Source organism: Pristiophorus japonicus, chromosome 17 (genome assembly GCF_044704955.1).
Source record: "Pristiophorus japonicus isolate sPriJap1 chromosome 17, sPriJap1.hap1, whole genome shotgun sequence".
NCBI classification, from domain to species: domain Eukaryota; kingdom Metazoa; phylum Chordata; class Chondrichthyes; family Pristiophoridae; genus Pristiophorus; species Pristiophorus japonicus.
This window is the reverse complement of record NC_091993.1, coordinates 2,220,819-2,238,754: the sequence shown is the minus strand read 5'-3', so window position 1 is coordinate 2,238,754 and position 17,936 is coordinate 2,220,819. Positions and strand designations below refer to the sequence as shown.

At 46.5% G+C, this 17,936-nt stretch overlaps 1 protein-coding gene across 4 annotated transcripts in view; it reads right to left on the bottom strand.

Moving 5' to 3' along the window:
• The window catches only part of LOC139227514 (multiple C2 and transmembrane domain-containing protein 2-like), a 496,997-nt gene that overhangs the window by 153,677 nt on the left and 325,384 nt on the right, over nt 1–17,936 (bottom strand). For all 4 annotated transcript variants that reach the window (XM_070858296.1, XM_070858298.1, XM_070858299.1 and 1 more), the window contains exon 17: nt 17,020–17,139. In XM_070858296.1, the coding sequence (XP_070714397.1) occupies nt 17,020–17,139 (120 nt within the window). The remainder of the gene's footprint in view (nt 1–17,019; nt 17,140–17,936) is intronic.

The window sequence follows — 17,936 nt, the reverse complement described above, 5'->3', positions numbered from 1 at the left end:
CCACAGCTGATCTTGGCACAAGTGGCTGTTCATGATACACACGTGATATCTGTAGGAATGAAAAGATCCCATCGTCAAGGTTACCTGTTCATCAGCTGATCCACTGCACTCAGTTCCCAGCCCTCTGCTAACAATCTGGCTTCTTGAAGGTCAATGAGCAATCATGCAAAGACATTTCCTTCTTCCTCCTACTTCACAGCGCCCCCCAGGAATGCCCAGCTGAGAGATTCTGTGGGAAATGGCGGTGAGGAACCCACACCCTGTTACTCTTTGCTGTATACATGCTGCATCAACAGGCGGCCATCTCGTCAGTAATCATTTGCTCTTTATGCCCCGTGACGCACTTGTGCTATAGACAGAAAGCCCCATGGTACCACTTCCCAGTGTCGCTGCACTGAAAGTAGAACGCTAAAAGGTTCTCGCCCTCTGCAGCTCAAGGCTGCGGCCGAGTTAGTCACACCACTAGAATGTATTGAGTCACTCGACTGCTCCTCACTGAACAACCGATACTGCTGCTAAAACCTCCTTCAAAAAGAGCCGCCTTTCTCCCCGGTACATTCTGTGCCGTAGCAGCACATATCTGAGACATCCCACAATCTGACATTGTTGGCCAGGGCTGTCGATGTCGGGATTGGTGATGGCTGGGGTTCATGTTGGGTTCTGAAATTTGGAACCGCGAGACCGAAACTAATTCTGATTAGTGAACAGTGCTAACCTCGAAAAACAATCAGTTTTATTGCATTTTAAATTGAACATGAAATAAAATGTTTCTGGTTATGTAAGGGCGAAGAAGTTGTGTTTCAGTTGTACTTGGGTCAGACACCATCTGCTGGACTGCGTGCAGTAGTTTGCCAGTGATTTTATTGAGTTGTTTGTGTCGTGTCGTGTGGGTTTGTAATTCCAAACTCCCACTCCGTCTTCTGGGGCAGTGGGATCGAATGCTGCCATCTCCGCAGAGATATTGACCCCGTCTCCCGGTTAAGCATCGCCTCCATTTCAAAATTCTCACCCTTGTTTACAAATCCCTCCATGGCCTCGCCCCTCCCTATCTCTGTAATCTCCTCCAGTCCTACAACCCCTCGAGATGTCAGCGCTCCTGAAATTCTGCCCTCCTGAGCATCCCTGATTATAATCGCTCAACCATCGGAGGCCGTGCCTTCTGTTGCCTGGGCCCTAAGCTCTAGAACTCCCTCCCTAAACCTCTCCGCCTCTCTACCTCTCTTTTCTCCTTTAAGACGCTCCTTAAAACCTACCTCTCTGACCAAGCTTTTGGTCATCTGCCGTAATTTCTTCTTATGTGGGCTCGGTGTCAAATTTATTTGTTTTGTCTTATAACACGGCTGTGAAACGCCTTGGGACGTTTTACTACGTTAAAGGTGCTATATAAATACAAGTTGTTGTTGTCTCAGGTTGTGGGGACAGGGTCGTTGTTGGGCATGTTGCTCCAATAAGGGAATGTTGGAGTGGTGCCAGAAAGGCCTGAGAAATGCCCGCCAGGAATGCTTGTGCACAAGTCTTCAGTTGCCAAAGGATCGACTGGATCTTCTCTGCAAGGTAACCCATCCTCTCCAAAATCAATGACCTTTTCCCTCAGGTGTTTTGGGATCTTTGGAAGGCATATCTGCAGAACACACACCTGCTTTCAGCAGACATGAGTTCCTCCAGCAGGTGAAGCGGACAGAATTTCCCAGCGAATCCCATGGTCATCCCCAGGCAAGCCCCCTTGATCTCTGGTGGGATGGGCACAAGGTCCATCTGTCCAGTGTTTCCTTAACTTCTGTCCAAGGAGCAGAATCCCAGCAGAATCGTGTTCTGCCCTGTTTTCAGTCCACCTCAACACCCAGCAGTTACGCTGGAGATGTGCCCAGGGCCCGAGCACAATTCTGGGTCCACACTCTGTGATTTGATTCAAGCACATGACCTGGACTCATCGCCAGCATTCATAGTGTTAATATTTGGGCTTGCCAACCTTTATTTGCTCGTACTGGAACTCTGGCTAGCTCTTGCTACTGGGAATTAGAGCTACAACATAGAATGGTTACAGCACAGGAGGAGGCCATTCGGCCCGTCGAGCCCATGCCGGCTCTCTGCTAGAGCACCTCAGCTAATCCCACTCCCCCGCCCTTTCCCCGTAGTCCTGAAATTATTTTCCTTCAGGTACTTATCCAATTCCCTTTTGAAAGTTACTATTGAATCTGCCTCCACCACCCTCTCAGGCCGTGCATTCCAGATCCTAACCACTCGCTGCGTAAAAACATTTTTCCTCGTGTGGCCTTTGGTTCTTTTGCCAATCGCCTTAAATCTGTGTCCTCTGGTTCTCGACCCTTCCACCAATGGGAACAGTTTCTCTCTCTCTACTCTGTCCAGACCCCTCATGATTTTGTACACCTCCATCAAATCTAGTCTCAACCTTCTCTGCTCCAAGGAGAACAACCCCAGCTTCTCCAGTCTATCAACATAACTGAAGTCCCTCATCCCTGGAACCATTCTCGTAAATATTTTCTATACCCTCGCTAAGGCCTTCACATCCTTCCTAAAGTACGGTGTCCAGAATTGGAAACAATACTCCAGTGGAGGTCGGACCAGTGTTTTATAAAGGTTCATTATAACTTCCTTGCTTTTGTACTCTATGCCTCTATTTATGTAGCCCAGGGTCCCGTATACATTTTTAACCAGTTTCTCAACCTGCCCTGCCACCTTCAATGATTCCCTCAGGTCTCTCTGTTCATGAACCCCCTTTAGGATTATACCCATTAGTTTACATTGCCTCTCCTCATTCTTCCTACCAAAATGTATCACTTCGCAGTTTTCCGCATTAAATTTCATTAACCACATGTGTGCCCATTCCATCAGCCTGGCTCTTGAAATCTATCACTATCCTCCTCATTGTTCACTATACTTCCAAGTTTTGTGTTGTCTGCAAATTCTGAAATTGTCACCTGTATACCTAAGTTCAAGTCATTAATATACATCAAGAGAAGCAGTGATCTTGATACTGGCCCCTGGGGAACACCACTGTATACCTTCCTCCATTCACCACTACACTCTATTTCCTGTCACTTAGCCAATTGAGTATCCGTGCTGCCATGTTCCTTTCATTCCATGGGCTTTAACTTTGCTGCAAGCCTATTATGTGGCACTTTATCAAATGCCTTTTGGAAGTCCATGCACACCACATCAACTGCATTGCCCTCATCAACCCTCTCGGTTATCTCGTTAAAAAACTCAATCAATGTGCCTTTTAATAAATCCGTGTTGGCTTTCCTTAATTAGTCCACACTTGCCCAAATGACTGTTAATTTTGTCTCAGATTGTCATTTCTAAAAGCTTCCCTAATACCGAGGTTACACTGACTGGCCTGTAGTTGCTGGGTTTATCCTTACAGCCTTTTTTGAACAAGGGTTTAACATTTGCAATTCTGGCACCACCCCTGTATCTCAGGAGGATTGGAAGATTACGGCAATTACCACCGCAATTTCCACATTTACTTCCCTGAGCATCCCAGGATACATCCCATCCGGCCCTGGTGACTTATCTACTTTAAGTACAGCCAGCCTTTCTAATACCTCCTCTTTATCAATTTTGACCCCATTCAGTATCTCAACTACCTCCTTCACCATGACTTTGGCAGCATCTTTTTTGGTAAAGACAGATGCCAAGTTCTCATTTAGTACCGCAACCATTTTCTCTGCCTCCTTGCATCCGTCTCCTTTTTGGTCCCTAATCGTCCACACCCCTCCTCTTACTACCCGTTTACTATTTATATGCCTATGGAGTCCCTTCAAAGCCTCTCGGAACACAGCTTTCAAAACGGTCCCTTGTGACGCAAGAGGGGAGGCAGGTCAGTGGAGACTCAGCACCTTGTCTGTCCTGCCCAAGAATTACCTTGGTTTAGAAGAATTAAGTTTAGATAACAGGAGTAATATTAAATTCTATCTTGTAAATGCTGGGTAGGTATTACTTTCAACTTGTGCTGTTGTTCAGGAAGGACAAATACAATTCCTTGTATGTGAGCTAAGTTAGAAATTGGTTACATGCATTGTTTGAGTAATACTTTCACTTGAGAACAAGATAAAACATCGAATTACATAAAACCCGAGAGTTTCAGAAAAGGTGTAATCTCAGGAGATTAATGCCATAAAACTCTCCCACTCCTCATCCGACTAGCTAGTGTCTGCTTTCTATCTCTCAGTATTATGGGCCCAATACCATGATTGATTAGCTGATACACAAAAGGTGTATGTGTGTGTGAGCGAATGAAAAAAAGAGTGAGAGAGAGGTAGAGAAAGTGAATCAAAATACTGGTTACGCTAAATAATTTAAGACTATTGAGCTCTTCATTCAAACTATTTCCAAATTTTTCTCTGCTTTTCAGTACTCAAGCACACAAGAAATCAGGCGGTCCAATGATACCGACTGCGGAGGGGTAAGTAACACAGTCCTAAGATAAGTGCGGTTGTTTCTTCTTAAATCTTTTTGCGATTTATGTTGTGGTGGCGTGGGCTATGTATTGGGAACGTTTCTGTGTGGGGTTTATTCAGGTTTGTTTTCTCGGAGTGCTCTCTAGGCTGTGCTGCACCCCAGACTCAGGGCACAGCTGCCCAATTTTGCCAACTGAGGCACTAACTATTCCCGGGCGCAAACTTTACCGCCCAGCCGCCATTACCGCTCTGAATCATCAAAGCCGAAAACCCAACCCCAGAAACTCTTTCTGTCTGATCACACCACCATCCCTCTCATTAACCAGCAAAACCATAAATAATTAACGCTACTCTTTAGCAGGAAGACTGATACTTGGCAACTTTTAATGATTTTGCTGCCTCCATGGATGTTGTACAATATTCAAATCCAACATCACCCCCTGAACCCTGGGGCATGGGAAACCAAGTTGGAAATGGGCCGTGGGGTCTTAATCCAAACCTGTAGTGGTTAAGTCTGTGGACTGGATTAAAGAAAGAAAGAACTTGGATTTATATAGCGCCATTCACATCCTCAGGATGTCCCAAAGCGCTTTACAGCCAATGAAATACTTTCGAAGTGCTGCAATGTTGGAAACGCAGTGGCCAATTTGCAGATTATTTTATAAATAACGCTCAAATATTCCTATTTTGCAGACCTTCCGTGACAAAAAAAGTAGCATCTTAAAACCGTATCAGGCATAAAAAGCCGTGTACTATTTCCATGCAATAGTCTTTGCAAACCAGCGAAAAGGTAGATATTGCATTTCATGCCATTGAGTGTGTCAAGTGTAGCAGGCAACATCTGGCCTGACACATGTGGTGAGGGTAAGTGTGCACATACAAAGTGAGGAAGTGGGGACATCGGAGAGGGCCTGTGGTTTTCTGGGTTTGGCAAACTGCTCCCAAGTCTCATTTCGGTTTTATAAACTGCCTGTCAGCGGAGGAATTATGAAGCTGTAAAACGCAGGGGAGCTGACGCTATGTTTACATTATATGTTTCCCTGCAATCCATATTTAGATTCATGTAACCAAACTATTCATTTATGATTGAATTTATATATAAATACCACAGGTAATTCTTTCCATGAAATCTGTGCATTCTGCACACTTAATGCTGCCAAGTTGTAACATAATTTCACCTAAAACATGCGGTCGAAGGCTAATCTTCTGTAAATTAGCAGAAAGGATCCTTCACCACATTTATTTTAAGTGAGGTGCTGTAATTTTTTTATAATCGAAAGTGCTACGCTTGATGTAAAGAGATAAAACGATGCCGGCAATCCTTAAATGGGCTGTGGTTGCAAACTGGCCATTATGTCTGTGTGGTTTATACAAATCCTCTTTAAACGGTATGTAGGAACCAAATCTCACTTTGGGTTTCCCACTTGCTCGCCACACGGGTTCGTTTCAACTCACTCACAATCAAGAAAGTACCTAAAAAGACTTGAAAGTTAACTGCATTTGGGAGGTATACGTGTGGGGGTGGGGATTATATGTGTGAGGGGGCGGGGGGTGTACGTGTGGATGAGTGTGCGTGTGGGAGGGGTTGCGCGTGCGGGAGTGCGCGTGCGGGGGGGTGCGCGTGTGGGGGGGTGTATGTGGGGGGGGTGCGTGTGTGGAGGGGGTGTACGTGTGGGGATGTGTGCGCGCGTGCGGGGGGGTTTGCGGTGTCTCTGTGTGTGTAGGGTTTCAGAAGATTGGAGAGGTAGGGTGGGGCTTGTGAGTAGGCATACAGGCTTGGAGGAGGTTGCAGAGATAGGGTGGGGTTGGTGAGTTGCGATATAAGGTTTCAGGAGGTTGCAGAGATAGGGTGCAGATAAGCCCTGGGAGGATTGCACAGGACAAGGATTTTGGAATCAATTCACAGAGGGGCAATGACGACAGGCACAATAGGCGAGAGGGACTTGGAACAGGTCAATATGCAGGAACAATTTTGTGGAGCAAAGCTTGGGAGACCCGTAGGGAGAGCATTAGAGAAATCAAGCCTGGAGATGACAGAGGTGCAGATGAAAGTTTCAGTGGTAGAGGTGAGATTGGGATGAAGGCAGATAATAATTGGAGTTGGGAATAGGCGATCTTGGTGACTGAGAGGATGTGTGCTTTGAAGCACAGCTCAGGGTTGATCAAGTCACTGAGGTTATGCATGGTTACGTTCAGTCTAAGCAAGCAGTCATGGAAAAGGATGCAATATGGTGCAAAGTTTCTGATGAGAACCAAGAAAGGTGGCTTCCGTTTGGGCAGTGTTTAGCTGGAAGAAGTTCTTGCTCATCTGTGACTTGACAGTCAGCCAACACAGCAACAACCGTTTAAACCCCGCAAGGCAGCCGCATCACTGAAAAATATATTACATTCTGAAAATCTATTAAAGATGTGTTATATTGTCTTTTTTTTTTACTTTCTCTCCTCTCACTTCTTGTCTTCTTCTCTTCTCTCTCCTCTCTCCACTCCCACCCATAAATTGAACCAATAGAGAGCAGAGGGAATAGAGGGAGCTGGGAAAGGGAGAGGGAGGTGGAGGAGGAGGGAGAGAGAGGAGAGGGGGAGGAGAGGGGTGGAGAGAGGGAAGGAGAGTGAGAGGGGGGAGAGAGAGAGGAGAGGGGGAGGGAAGGAGAGTGAGAGGGAGGAGGGGAGAGAGAGAGGAGAGGGGAAGGGAAGGAGAGTGAGAGGGAGGAGGGGGGGAGAGAGAGGAGAGGGGGGAGAGAGAGGAGAGGGGGGAGAGAGAGGGAGGAGGGGGGAAGAGAGAGGGAGGAGGGGGGAAGAGAGAGGGAGGAGGGGGAGAGAGAAGGAGGAGGGGGGCAGAGAGAGGAGAGGGGCAGAGAGAGGAGAGGGGCAGAGAGAGGAGAGTGAGAGGGAGGAGGGGGGAGAGAGAGAAGAGGGGGGAGAGATAGGAGAGGGGGAGGGCAGGAGAGTGAGAGGGAGGAGTGAAATAGAAAGGGAGGGGTTGGGGAAGAGAACAGAGGAGAGAGGCAGGAGAGGAGAGAAAATGTAAAAATTTTGAAAATGACAATATAACATGTCTTAAAGGGATTTTGAGTATTTAATAGAATATTTTTCACTGATAAATACTATAACCTAAGGTATAAAAAAACAACATTATGAGATATTTCATATTATACTTCAGTATGGGCACAATAATCCTAGTTACCATGGTGCACCATAAATCAATATGCTAAACTGAACCAAACCAAGCTGAAACAGATAATGAACATTTTCCCTCCAACTGGGTTAATTCATAGTGAATAATCCTTCGGGTCAGCAAGTGTAAAGTACTCGCCTCCACTGTGAGGCTGTGGAGCAAGATTGTGGGAGAACTGCCACCAAACACTGCTTTATACCAGAGTGACACACAAAGTCCCTGCCGCGGAAAATGTCGTTTTATTATTTTGCCTGTATGCACAAAAGATGAGATGCTGCAAAGAAAGTGCGACGAGATTCGCACAATCCATTTCTATTAAAAAATGCAGAGCAGGTCAAGGCAGAAAACGACATTAAAATCACATTACACCTCACCATGAATTGAAGAAAAAACATTTTTTTTTTTTAAGACCACAAGGTGCGTTTTTGTTCGAAGTTTTCCATCACCCAGTTACATTATCGCTAAAGCCTTCTTGTAACTGTCACCTGCCGTGAGTATAATTACATCCTACCCACATCAAGCACACCCACATTCAACTGCAGTGAAAAGAGCCAGCGTTCTGAGAGACCCAGGCAAACAATGGAAAACATAGAACCTGACGTGTGTCTCAAAAAAAAAAAGATTTGTGTGCCCGACTAATAAAAATGACAGCTTCGGCATAAAGTGACAATCAAACCTTGGCCATTGAGGAGACAAGGCCAGGTTATGTGGAAATCTGGATGCAAGGCTAGTTCCTCACAGAAGCCCCAATTCACACACGGTTTCTGACATGATAATTTAATGCTATTGCGCTCAATTCATGCCAAGGTTAGTACGCTTCCTCATTGGAGTTTAGAAGAATGAGAGGTGATCTTATTGAAACGTATAAAATTCTGAGGGGGCTCGACAGGGTAGATGCAGAGGGGATGTTTCCCCTCGTGGGGGGAATCTAGAACTCGGGGGCATAGTTTCAGAATAAGGGGCCGCCCATTTAAAACTGAGATGAGGAGGAATTTCTTCTCTCAGAGGGTCGTGAATCTTTGGAATTCTCTGCCCCAGAGAGCTGTGGAGGCTGGGTCATTGAATATATTTAAGGCAGAGATAGACAGATTTTTGAGCGATAAGGGAGTAAAGGGTTATGGGGAGCGGGCAGGGAAGTGGAGCCGAGTCCAAGATCAGATCAGCCACGATCTTATTAAATGCCGGAGCAGGCTCGAGGGGCCAAGGGGCCCACTCCTGCTCCTATTTCTTATGTTCTTTTATGATCTATGATGCAGACGGGGAAAAAGTAGATGCACTAACAAAGTGGATGAAATAGTTATTGGGAAAGAATTATCTTCAGATGGTAAAGATACACACCAAGTTGACGTGACTGTAAATTAGTGGGCAGGCAGCTCCTAATCTGTCGGCCCAATAGCACTGAGCCAAACTACAGCAACATTAAATGAGGCCATGTTCTGCTTGAGCCCCCGCAGTGTTATGTATCTCCTTCTTAGAGTTAAGCCAAAGAAGACCAACATTACCAAATAAAAGCTGCTTAAATACCTATCCAACTAAAATGTGTATGGTTTATTTTGGTAAGGAAGGAGCATGGAAACTGGAGGAGGCCATTCAGCTGCTCGAGCCTGGTCTGCCGTTCAATTAGATCGTGGTTGCACTCCGAGTTACGCTGAGCTCCTCGAGTCTCATTGGCAAGAGTATGCAGAAACCAAGCACAGACAGTGGAAAGAGCTTGCAGCAAACCAGTCCCACTCACCCCTTCCCTCAACGACTATCCGTCCCACCTGTGACAGGGTCTGTGGCTCTCGTATTGGACTGTTCAGCCGCCAAAGAACTCACTTCAGGAGTGGAAGCAAGTCTTCCTCGATTCCGAGGGACTGCCTATGATGATGATGGTGATGATGGGTTGCACTCCATTTACCCGCCTTCTTCCCGTAGCCCCTCGTACCCTTACCCAGCAAAAATAATTCAATCTCAGTTTTTGAAATTTTCAGTTGACCAATCACTCAGCCCGACTGAATTCATGCCATGGGCCCAATATTGCTCGGCTTGGGAAGGGCACATCTTGCTTGGATGGCCTGCTGAGGGAGGGGCAGTAATTCCGGGTAGAATTAAGCTGATTAAGGTGCATCTGAAATCTCGGTTTATTGAGTGGGGGTAGGCGTGTCTTCGGAGATTCAGGGCAGAGTTTACAGCCCGAGCCCAGCAATTCTGGGCACCGTTAAGGTCACTCTTGATGTGCCTTTATGGCTTTCACTTTTTGCAGAACGCTTTCAAGGAGACGGGTAAATCAATCTCACTGGGGTAGATCTCGACTTTGCACGATACTTTAAAACAGGATAGCAAGGCGGCAGTCCATTTTACATCTCTCCCAATTTTCATTTCCCATTAGGAGTGGCTGTTTGGCTTGGTCAGGGCGTGAAGCAGGGGAGGGAGTAAAACTGGGAATGGATATCACACCTACATTGTGTGTCAGCTGTGGCTCAGTGGGTAGCACACTCGCCTTGGGGTCAGAAGGTCCCAGGTTCATAATCCCACTCCAGAAACTTGAGCACATAAATCCAAACTGACACTGCAGTAGAGTGCTGCATTGTTGGAGGTGCTGTCTTTCAGATGAGATGTTAAACCAAGGCCCCGTCTGCTCTCTCTCTCAGGTGGACATAAAATATCCCATGGCACTATTTCAAAGAAGAATAGGGGAATTATCCCTGGTTTCCTGACCAATATTCATCCCTCAAGCAACATAAAACCAACAGATTAGCTGGTCATTATCACATTGCTGTGTGTGGGAGTTTGCTGTGTGCAATTTTGCTGCCATGTTTCCCACATTACAACAGTGACTACTCTCCAAAAGTACTTCATTGGCTGTAAAGTGCTTTGGGATGTCTGGAGGTTGTGAAAGGCGCTATATAAATGCAAATCTTTCTTTTTACTTTTATTGCTGTGAATCCAGCCACAGACTAACCATTTGTTGCACAGTACTGTGGATAACCACGGCATGTGACCACACAGATATGGCTGTCATTGCACGAAGGGCTAGGCCTCTCTACATCCAGAGTCTCCAAACAGCAGCCAGATTAACACAAGCTTGGTTCCTCTTGGAGTCAGAATTCAGTTCAATTCACATTTTAAAAAAATATATAGTTTATTTTTAATTCTACAAGATAATTCTACAAGACACCAAGAGAGGTGGAACCACCCTCATATTAGCTCGATGCAGTCTACGCTTCCTGTTGCTTTCGGAGAAAACTCCGGAAACAGTGGGGTCAAGCTGAGTGACCCCTGAAGAATTTCTTGCCAAAATCTGCTGTAGTTACACCGGGAAACCAGCAAAACAAATGGTGACCTGTCGACCTGTGCTTTGTATGACTGTGCCAACGAGCGAGAAGAGGGAAAAGACCTAACAAGAGACCAGGATGGTAATAACCTTAAGCACAAGGGAGGTTCCTCGGTTCTTATTCTCCTGACTCTTTGATGCTCTTAAATGTTCAGGATGGGCTCCTAAAGGAATCAAGCACTTTAAAGTTCTCACCTCTACTCCAGCTTGGTGCTATTCTGACATGCCAGCAGTGAAATAGGGGCTCCCTTCCTTAAACTCCATTACCGCCTCTACTAGCCGGGAGCAGGTGGATGGACCGACCACTCCGAAATTGCCCCCGGGCCGGGAGCGGCAGTAACGGGTTTCCGGGCCGCCTGTGCTGTCGCCCATCGGGCACGCGCCGAATGCACACCGACTGGCGGTGACCCCTTCCGACCTCCCCGCGGGAAATTACCCCGCAGGAGTGGAACGGCCGCCGGTCGGTGCCCCCAACAGCTTCCCCCTGCGGGTCAATTTTCCGTGGGGGGGGGGGGGGGGGAGTTGGAAAGGGGAGCTGCACGTGGCTGGGAAGCGTGTCCGCCCTTAAAAGGGTAGGTGCACTGCCGGCGCCTCCATTTTCGACAATGGTTCGGCCAACAGGCAACCCGGCACCCCTTCTTGGGTACTGGGCCGCTGGCCCGGCCAAAACCCTCCCTGGTGGCTCAGTGGGGCCTAACTAAACCCCATGCAGAGCTGGCAGCGACCTGCCCCTTTAACTGAAGGGAAAGGATGTTGTGACGCATCAGCGCGTGATGTCTCGTTGCATCGGCTGCCCTGCTGCAAGGGCACTCCCGCCCCTCAACAAAGACCTGAATATCGGCGCAAGATCAGCCCCATGGATTGGGGCGGAGAGAAAACGTCAAGGTCGGAAAGTGCGTTTACTTTTTCATTGGGGGGCAATTTCGGCCATGTGGTCTTGAGCTGTTGCAAGTTAAAGGAGCGCGTACAGCGGCAGACACGGCCATCCTGTGCGCCAGTTGGAAGTTTGGCCGTGTACGGTAAACAATGAAAGAGCTGGAAGGTTATGCAAAGGTTTGGTATGAGGCCCACAGATTCTGGCATCATTGCGCAACTTGCCTATTTGTGCCAGCTTCCGGGTATGTGGTACTGTTGGGTCATCGTACTGCGACAGCACTGGTCCCAGGGACTGTATACAGAGATGCCCCTTGTAATGTATACTCCTGTGACTATGCTCACAAGTTGGTGGAGCTGTTTTGTCCAGGCAGCAGGCAGTCGAGGAGTTACATCCGAGCCAGGGTGTCCCTGGAGATGGAGCACGCGGTGTCCACCGGTACGCTCGCGGCCTTCCGCGAGAGGTGAGCACCGGAGGGACTGGAGTGCATCATCACCCCGGCAACCAAATTTTAATTTGGTCTGTTAAGGTTCCTTCAAAGTTTTATTGTTAATTTGTGAGTTCTCGTGCCTCTTTAATAAGGGGGCACTCGGCTTTATCTGTTAATTAAAATAGTTGTAGAGCTGTTGAGTTGGGGGTGGCTTAGCCAGTCACGTGATGTTCACAAGACTCAATAAAACCCCAGTCAGTTGGGTCTAGGTCATCCACGATGAGGTATGCAGTTGTGAGCCTGGTGGATAAGCTGGTAATGTGTAGAGTGATTGTTGAACCTTTGTTAATCAACCAACTAGTTCTTAATAGCAATGTGTTGCTATGAATTCTTAAGCAAAGAACCCATGAAGCAAATACATTAAACCCCTGGCATGCGGTATTTCAGCACGTCATACTGTTCGCCTAACACGCCAACCCTCCTCATACCCACCTCTTGCGCCCTCACACTTTCAGTTATCAGACAGGTGCAGTGTTTATGCCCACAGACTCTGTTCTGTCTCCACACTTGTTTTGGCCTTTACCAATATTCTGATGCCCAGACAGCCTTTGGAAAGGCTGGCAAAAATTTAGGACCCGAGAGTGGCCGCATCCCTTTAAATTGTTTTAAGGGTCGGTGAGGTTTTGGATAATCGACATCCCCTCCATTTCTGGGGCTCCAAGTTCCTGGCCAAGAGTTTGCTATGCATACAAAATGAGGGCCAATGTCAGAGGACTAACAGAGTCATCGGTTTCTAATTTACTGGAATAATTGGTCTTTAATAATGAGGCTGGTTCAGGCAGCCCATTGATACATGGTGGTAAAATAGCCCGACACGTCACAGAGTATCACGCTGCCAGGTCCCCAGTGTAATTCCTCACCCTGCGATTCCCTGCTCTTAGCTTGGTTATTGGCAAGAAATGGGCAGCAAAGGCATGAAATGGGCAGAGACATCAGAGGGTAAGTCAACCCATGCCAACTTTGGCCAGCATCCATACAACGGGTTTAATAACTTTGATTGATTGATTGACTCCTGGGATGAGAGGGTTGTCCTATAAGGAGAGAATGAGTACATTGGGCCTATATTATCTGGAGTTTAGAAGAATGAGAGACGATCGCATTGAAACATGTAGCATTCTGAGGTGGAATTGGTCGAGTAGATGCTGAGAGGTTGTTTCCCCTGGCTGGAGAGTCTACGACAACAACAACTTGTATTTATATAGCGCCTTTAATGTCGTAAAACTTCACAGTCAAAAAAAAGGCATCGACTCAGGATAACGGGTCAGCCATTTAGGACTGAAATGAGGAGGAATTTTTTTACTCAGAGGGTGGTGAATCTTTGGAATTCTCTGCCCCAGAGGGCTGTGAATGCTGAGTCTCGGAGTATATTCAAGGTGGAGATAGACAGATTTTTGGACTCGAGGGGAATCAAGGGATATGGGGATCAGGCACGAACATGGAGTTGAGGTCGATGATCAGCCAATGATCTGATTGAATGGTGGAGCAGGCTCGAAGGGCCGTATGGCCTTCTGCTGCTCCTATTTCTTATGTTCTTGACAACAAGGGGACAAAACCATAACATTCGAGCGAGGCCGTTCAGGGGTGATGTCAGGAAGCACTTCTTCACACAGAGGGTCTGGGAAATCTGGAACTCTCTCCCTCAAAAAGCTGTTGAGGCCGGGGGTCAATTGTAAATTTCAAAACGGAGATTGATTAGATTTTTATTGGCAAGGGTATTGAGGGTTATGAAATCAAGGCAGGTAGACGGAGTTAAAATACAGATCAGCCATGCTCTAACTAAATGGCGGAACAGACTCGAGGGGCTGAATGGCCTCCTCCTGTACAGTTCCTAACAGGGAGCAGGTTACCAGCTTGGGGAGTAGTTGGGGATTAGTTGAGAAATAGGAAGGGGTCTGAAGGCAACCAGAAGTAACTTTTAACTTAGGACTAACAACATTATTAAGTCATTACAAAATAAAGATTCATGAAAACTCGTCTTCTGAAGTTTTACTCAAAGGGAAAATGGGAAGTTGATATCCGAGCTAATTATATGGAGATTGTTTATTTTGACTTTCTCTGAAGAACGTTCCTTTTTCAATTATTAATGTTACAACCAACTGCTTTAGAAACTCTCATCGGATGAATATCATTAACATTCAGGCTGACAAGTGTTTGGCACGTTTCCTGAAAAATCTATAATTGAACACTTACAATAGTCAAAATTGCCCAGAACAATGCACTTGAACACAGGGCCAATGAATGCAGACAACTGGGACACTTTGAAACCCACAATAGTTCCACCCAAGCTACGCAACCAGTGGCTTTCCAAAACTATATAACCCGTAATTTTGCAGAGGTGTTGAGTTTAATAATTGCACAGATATACATCATTGGCAATCGTCCAAAATATTACAATTAATGCTGCCTTACTACAGTCTGCCTGTCACTATCCTAGCTTCGAAAGTCAAGCCCAACTCGACTCAGTGGGTAGCACTATGGCCTCTGAGACAGAAGGCTGTGTGCTCAAGTCCCACTACAGACACTTGAGCATAAAAATCTAGGCTAGCACTCCAGTGCAGGGCTGAGGGAGTGCTGCACTGTCAGAGGTGCCGTCTTTCTGATGCGACATTAAACCAGGGCCCCGTCTTCTCTTTCAGGTGGAGGTAAAAAAAACCTATGGCACTATTTCGAAGAAAAGCAGGGGAGTTCTCCCCCTGCATGACCAATATTTATCCTTCAACCAACATTTTAAAAAATGGCCGTTATCAAATTGCTGTTTGTGGGAGCTTGCTGTGCGCAAATTGGTTGCTGCGTTTCCCACATTACAACAGTGACTACACTCCAAAAGTACATAATTAGCTGTAAAGCACGATATAAATGCTTTCTTCTTTCATTATAAACAGATCACTCTGATAATATCCAAACATGATGTAAAAACGTGATAATCAAGACAAAATATGGCAGCAATTCAGAGGGTTAACCTGCACAGTTTGTCTTTTGTATGAGACGTTAAACCGAGGTCCCATCTGCTCTCTCAAGTGGACGTAAAAGATCCCATGGCACTATTTCGAAGAAGAGCAGGGGAGTTATCCCTGGTGTCCTGGGCCAATATTTATCCCTCAATCAACATAACAAAAACAGATTATCTGGTCATTATCACGTTGCTGTTTGTGGGAGCTTGCTGTGCGCAAATTGGCTGCCGTGTTTCCCACATTACAACAGTGACTACACTCCAAAAAGTACTTCATTGGCTGTAAAGCGTTTTGAGTCGTCCAGTGATCGTGAAAGACGTTATATAAATCCAAGTCTTTCTTTCTTTTCAGATGTCATGACAGATTTACGAGGCCAAAGACCCAACGGTGGAGCGTGCCAGCTGTCTGCCCGGCAGGGCCAACAGGAAGCATCGTCCATTTCACAGTCCAAGCCTCATTACTGGGCCGCCAGCAGCCTGTGAGCCATCAAAGCGGGCAGGCCGCTGCAGTGTCAGCAGCCCGAAGGCCGAGTCAGCCATGCGGGGAGGGGGGGAGCGGGCAGAGGTCCCAGGTGGGCAGGGGCCCACTTTATTCTCGTGCGGCCTGGAGGAGCATTCCTGCTTATTCTGGTCCCACGGAAATGATTTTGCTCTGACCAGTTTTGGTCCTATTTGGCTGCGCCACTGGGCGGAGTGTACGCCGTCTAACTGCCTCTCAAAAACGGCGATCGGAGGGGTCATTGTATGCCATGAGACCTCGATTTGCAAATCAATAAGAGCCACCACCAAAAGGACCAGGTGGTCAGTCTGGCTGCCCAGCAGTAGGCCCCATTCAGGCTGGCGTCAGCCTGGACAGGACCAGGAACGGGGCAGTAAGCTTTTCCCGGTCACTTTCAGGGTGCTACCATCAGAACATAAGAAATAGGGGCAGGAGTAGTCCATGTGGCCCCTCGAGCCTGCTCCGCCATTCAATAAGATCATGGCTGATCTGATCTTGGCCTCAACTCCATTTCCCTGCCCGCTCCCCGTAACCCTTGACTCGCTTATTGCTCAAAAATCTGTCTATCTCCACCTTAAATATACTCAGTGAACCAGCCTCCACAGCTCTTTGGGGTAGAGAATTCCAAAGACTCACGACCCTCAGAGAAGAAATTCCTCCTCATCTCCGTTTTAAATGTACGACCCCTTTATTCTGAAACTATGCCCCCTAGTTCTAGCTTCCCCTACGAGGAGAAACATCCTCTCTGCATCTACCCGGTCAAGCCTCCTCAGAATCTTATTATGTTTCAATAAGATCACCTCTCATTCTTCTAAGCTCCAGAGTATAGGCCCAACCTGCTCAACCTTTTTTCATAAGACAACAACTCCGTTTTCACCTGGGACAGCCAGTGACTGAAACTTCAAGGAAATGGAGATCTTCAGGATAACGTATGTTGGTTCCCAAGGGTACCAAGGAATCCTCATTTATAATATTTCATTCAAAAGCCATCTGAAAACTGGGATCACTAACGAGTGAGAGGAAACCTTGTGCATTTTCTTCATGAATCAGTTATCATACATATGTGCATGATATAACAGAGATCGTGTGTATCACAGACTGTTATGTGCATGATATAACAGAGATCGTATGTATCAGACTGTTACCAAAGAGGATTACTATATTAAGGTATCGCAGCTCTGGCATAATGGCAAAATTCTAATACTGCTGCAGTACCTGTATTTGAAGTTATTACCAAACAGAACACTGGCCTCCTTGTGAATGCAAACTAAAGATTGTAAATAATGCCACTTACCAGAAAGGCTATAAAACTTCTCTGGGTAGATTCCCACTCAAAGCAGCTGTGAACGTACTGGACTTTATTCCATATGTCCCGTGTGATATTTCGAACACGCCTAACGTTCCTTGTTAATGCCTGTGAACATCAAACAAACAGAATGAGTGCACTGGATCAATGGTTGTTGCACAGTCTGACAGCAGTGGTCCAATCTGTCTTCTTTCACAAGCACTAGTAACTCAGTATGAAGGGATTTGGTTCCATCACAGGCACAACTGGATATTTAGTCAGGAACAGAGCTCATTTCCTCGTCCCCTGCTTCCCCTCCTCTTTGGTCATTCAGATGCGACGTTAAACCGAAGTCCCCTCTGCCCTCTCAGGTGGACGTAAAAGATCCTGCGGCATTATTTCGGAGAAGAGCAGAGGAAGTTCTTCCTGGTGTCCCGGCCAATATTTATCCTTCAAACAATGGCACTAAAGTACATTATCTGGGCCTTATCACATTGCTGTTTGTGGGACCTTGTTGTGCGTGGATTGGCTACCACATTTCCTATGTGGAAAAATAACAGTAATCGAGTTCCTTGAATAAAGCGAAAGACATTAAAAGACCTACAAGAGACACCAACTTTCTCAAGTATGCAGATAATGGGAGAAATAATAGCTTACTATGTGTTCGTACCAAGAACTTACAGTACGACCTTTGAAGTTGGTGTAAAGGGGAGCATGTATACAAATCTATGAATCTGGCAAGACGTTAAGAATTGTTAAAAAAGCATACAGGATCCTTGGTTTTATAAATGGAGACATAAGATCATAAGAAATAGGAGCAGGAGTAGGCCATTTGGCCCCTCGAGCCTGCTCCGCCATTCAATAAGATCATGGCTGATCTGATCTTGGCCTCAATTCCATTTTCCTGCCTGCTCCCCATAACACTT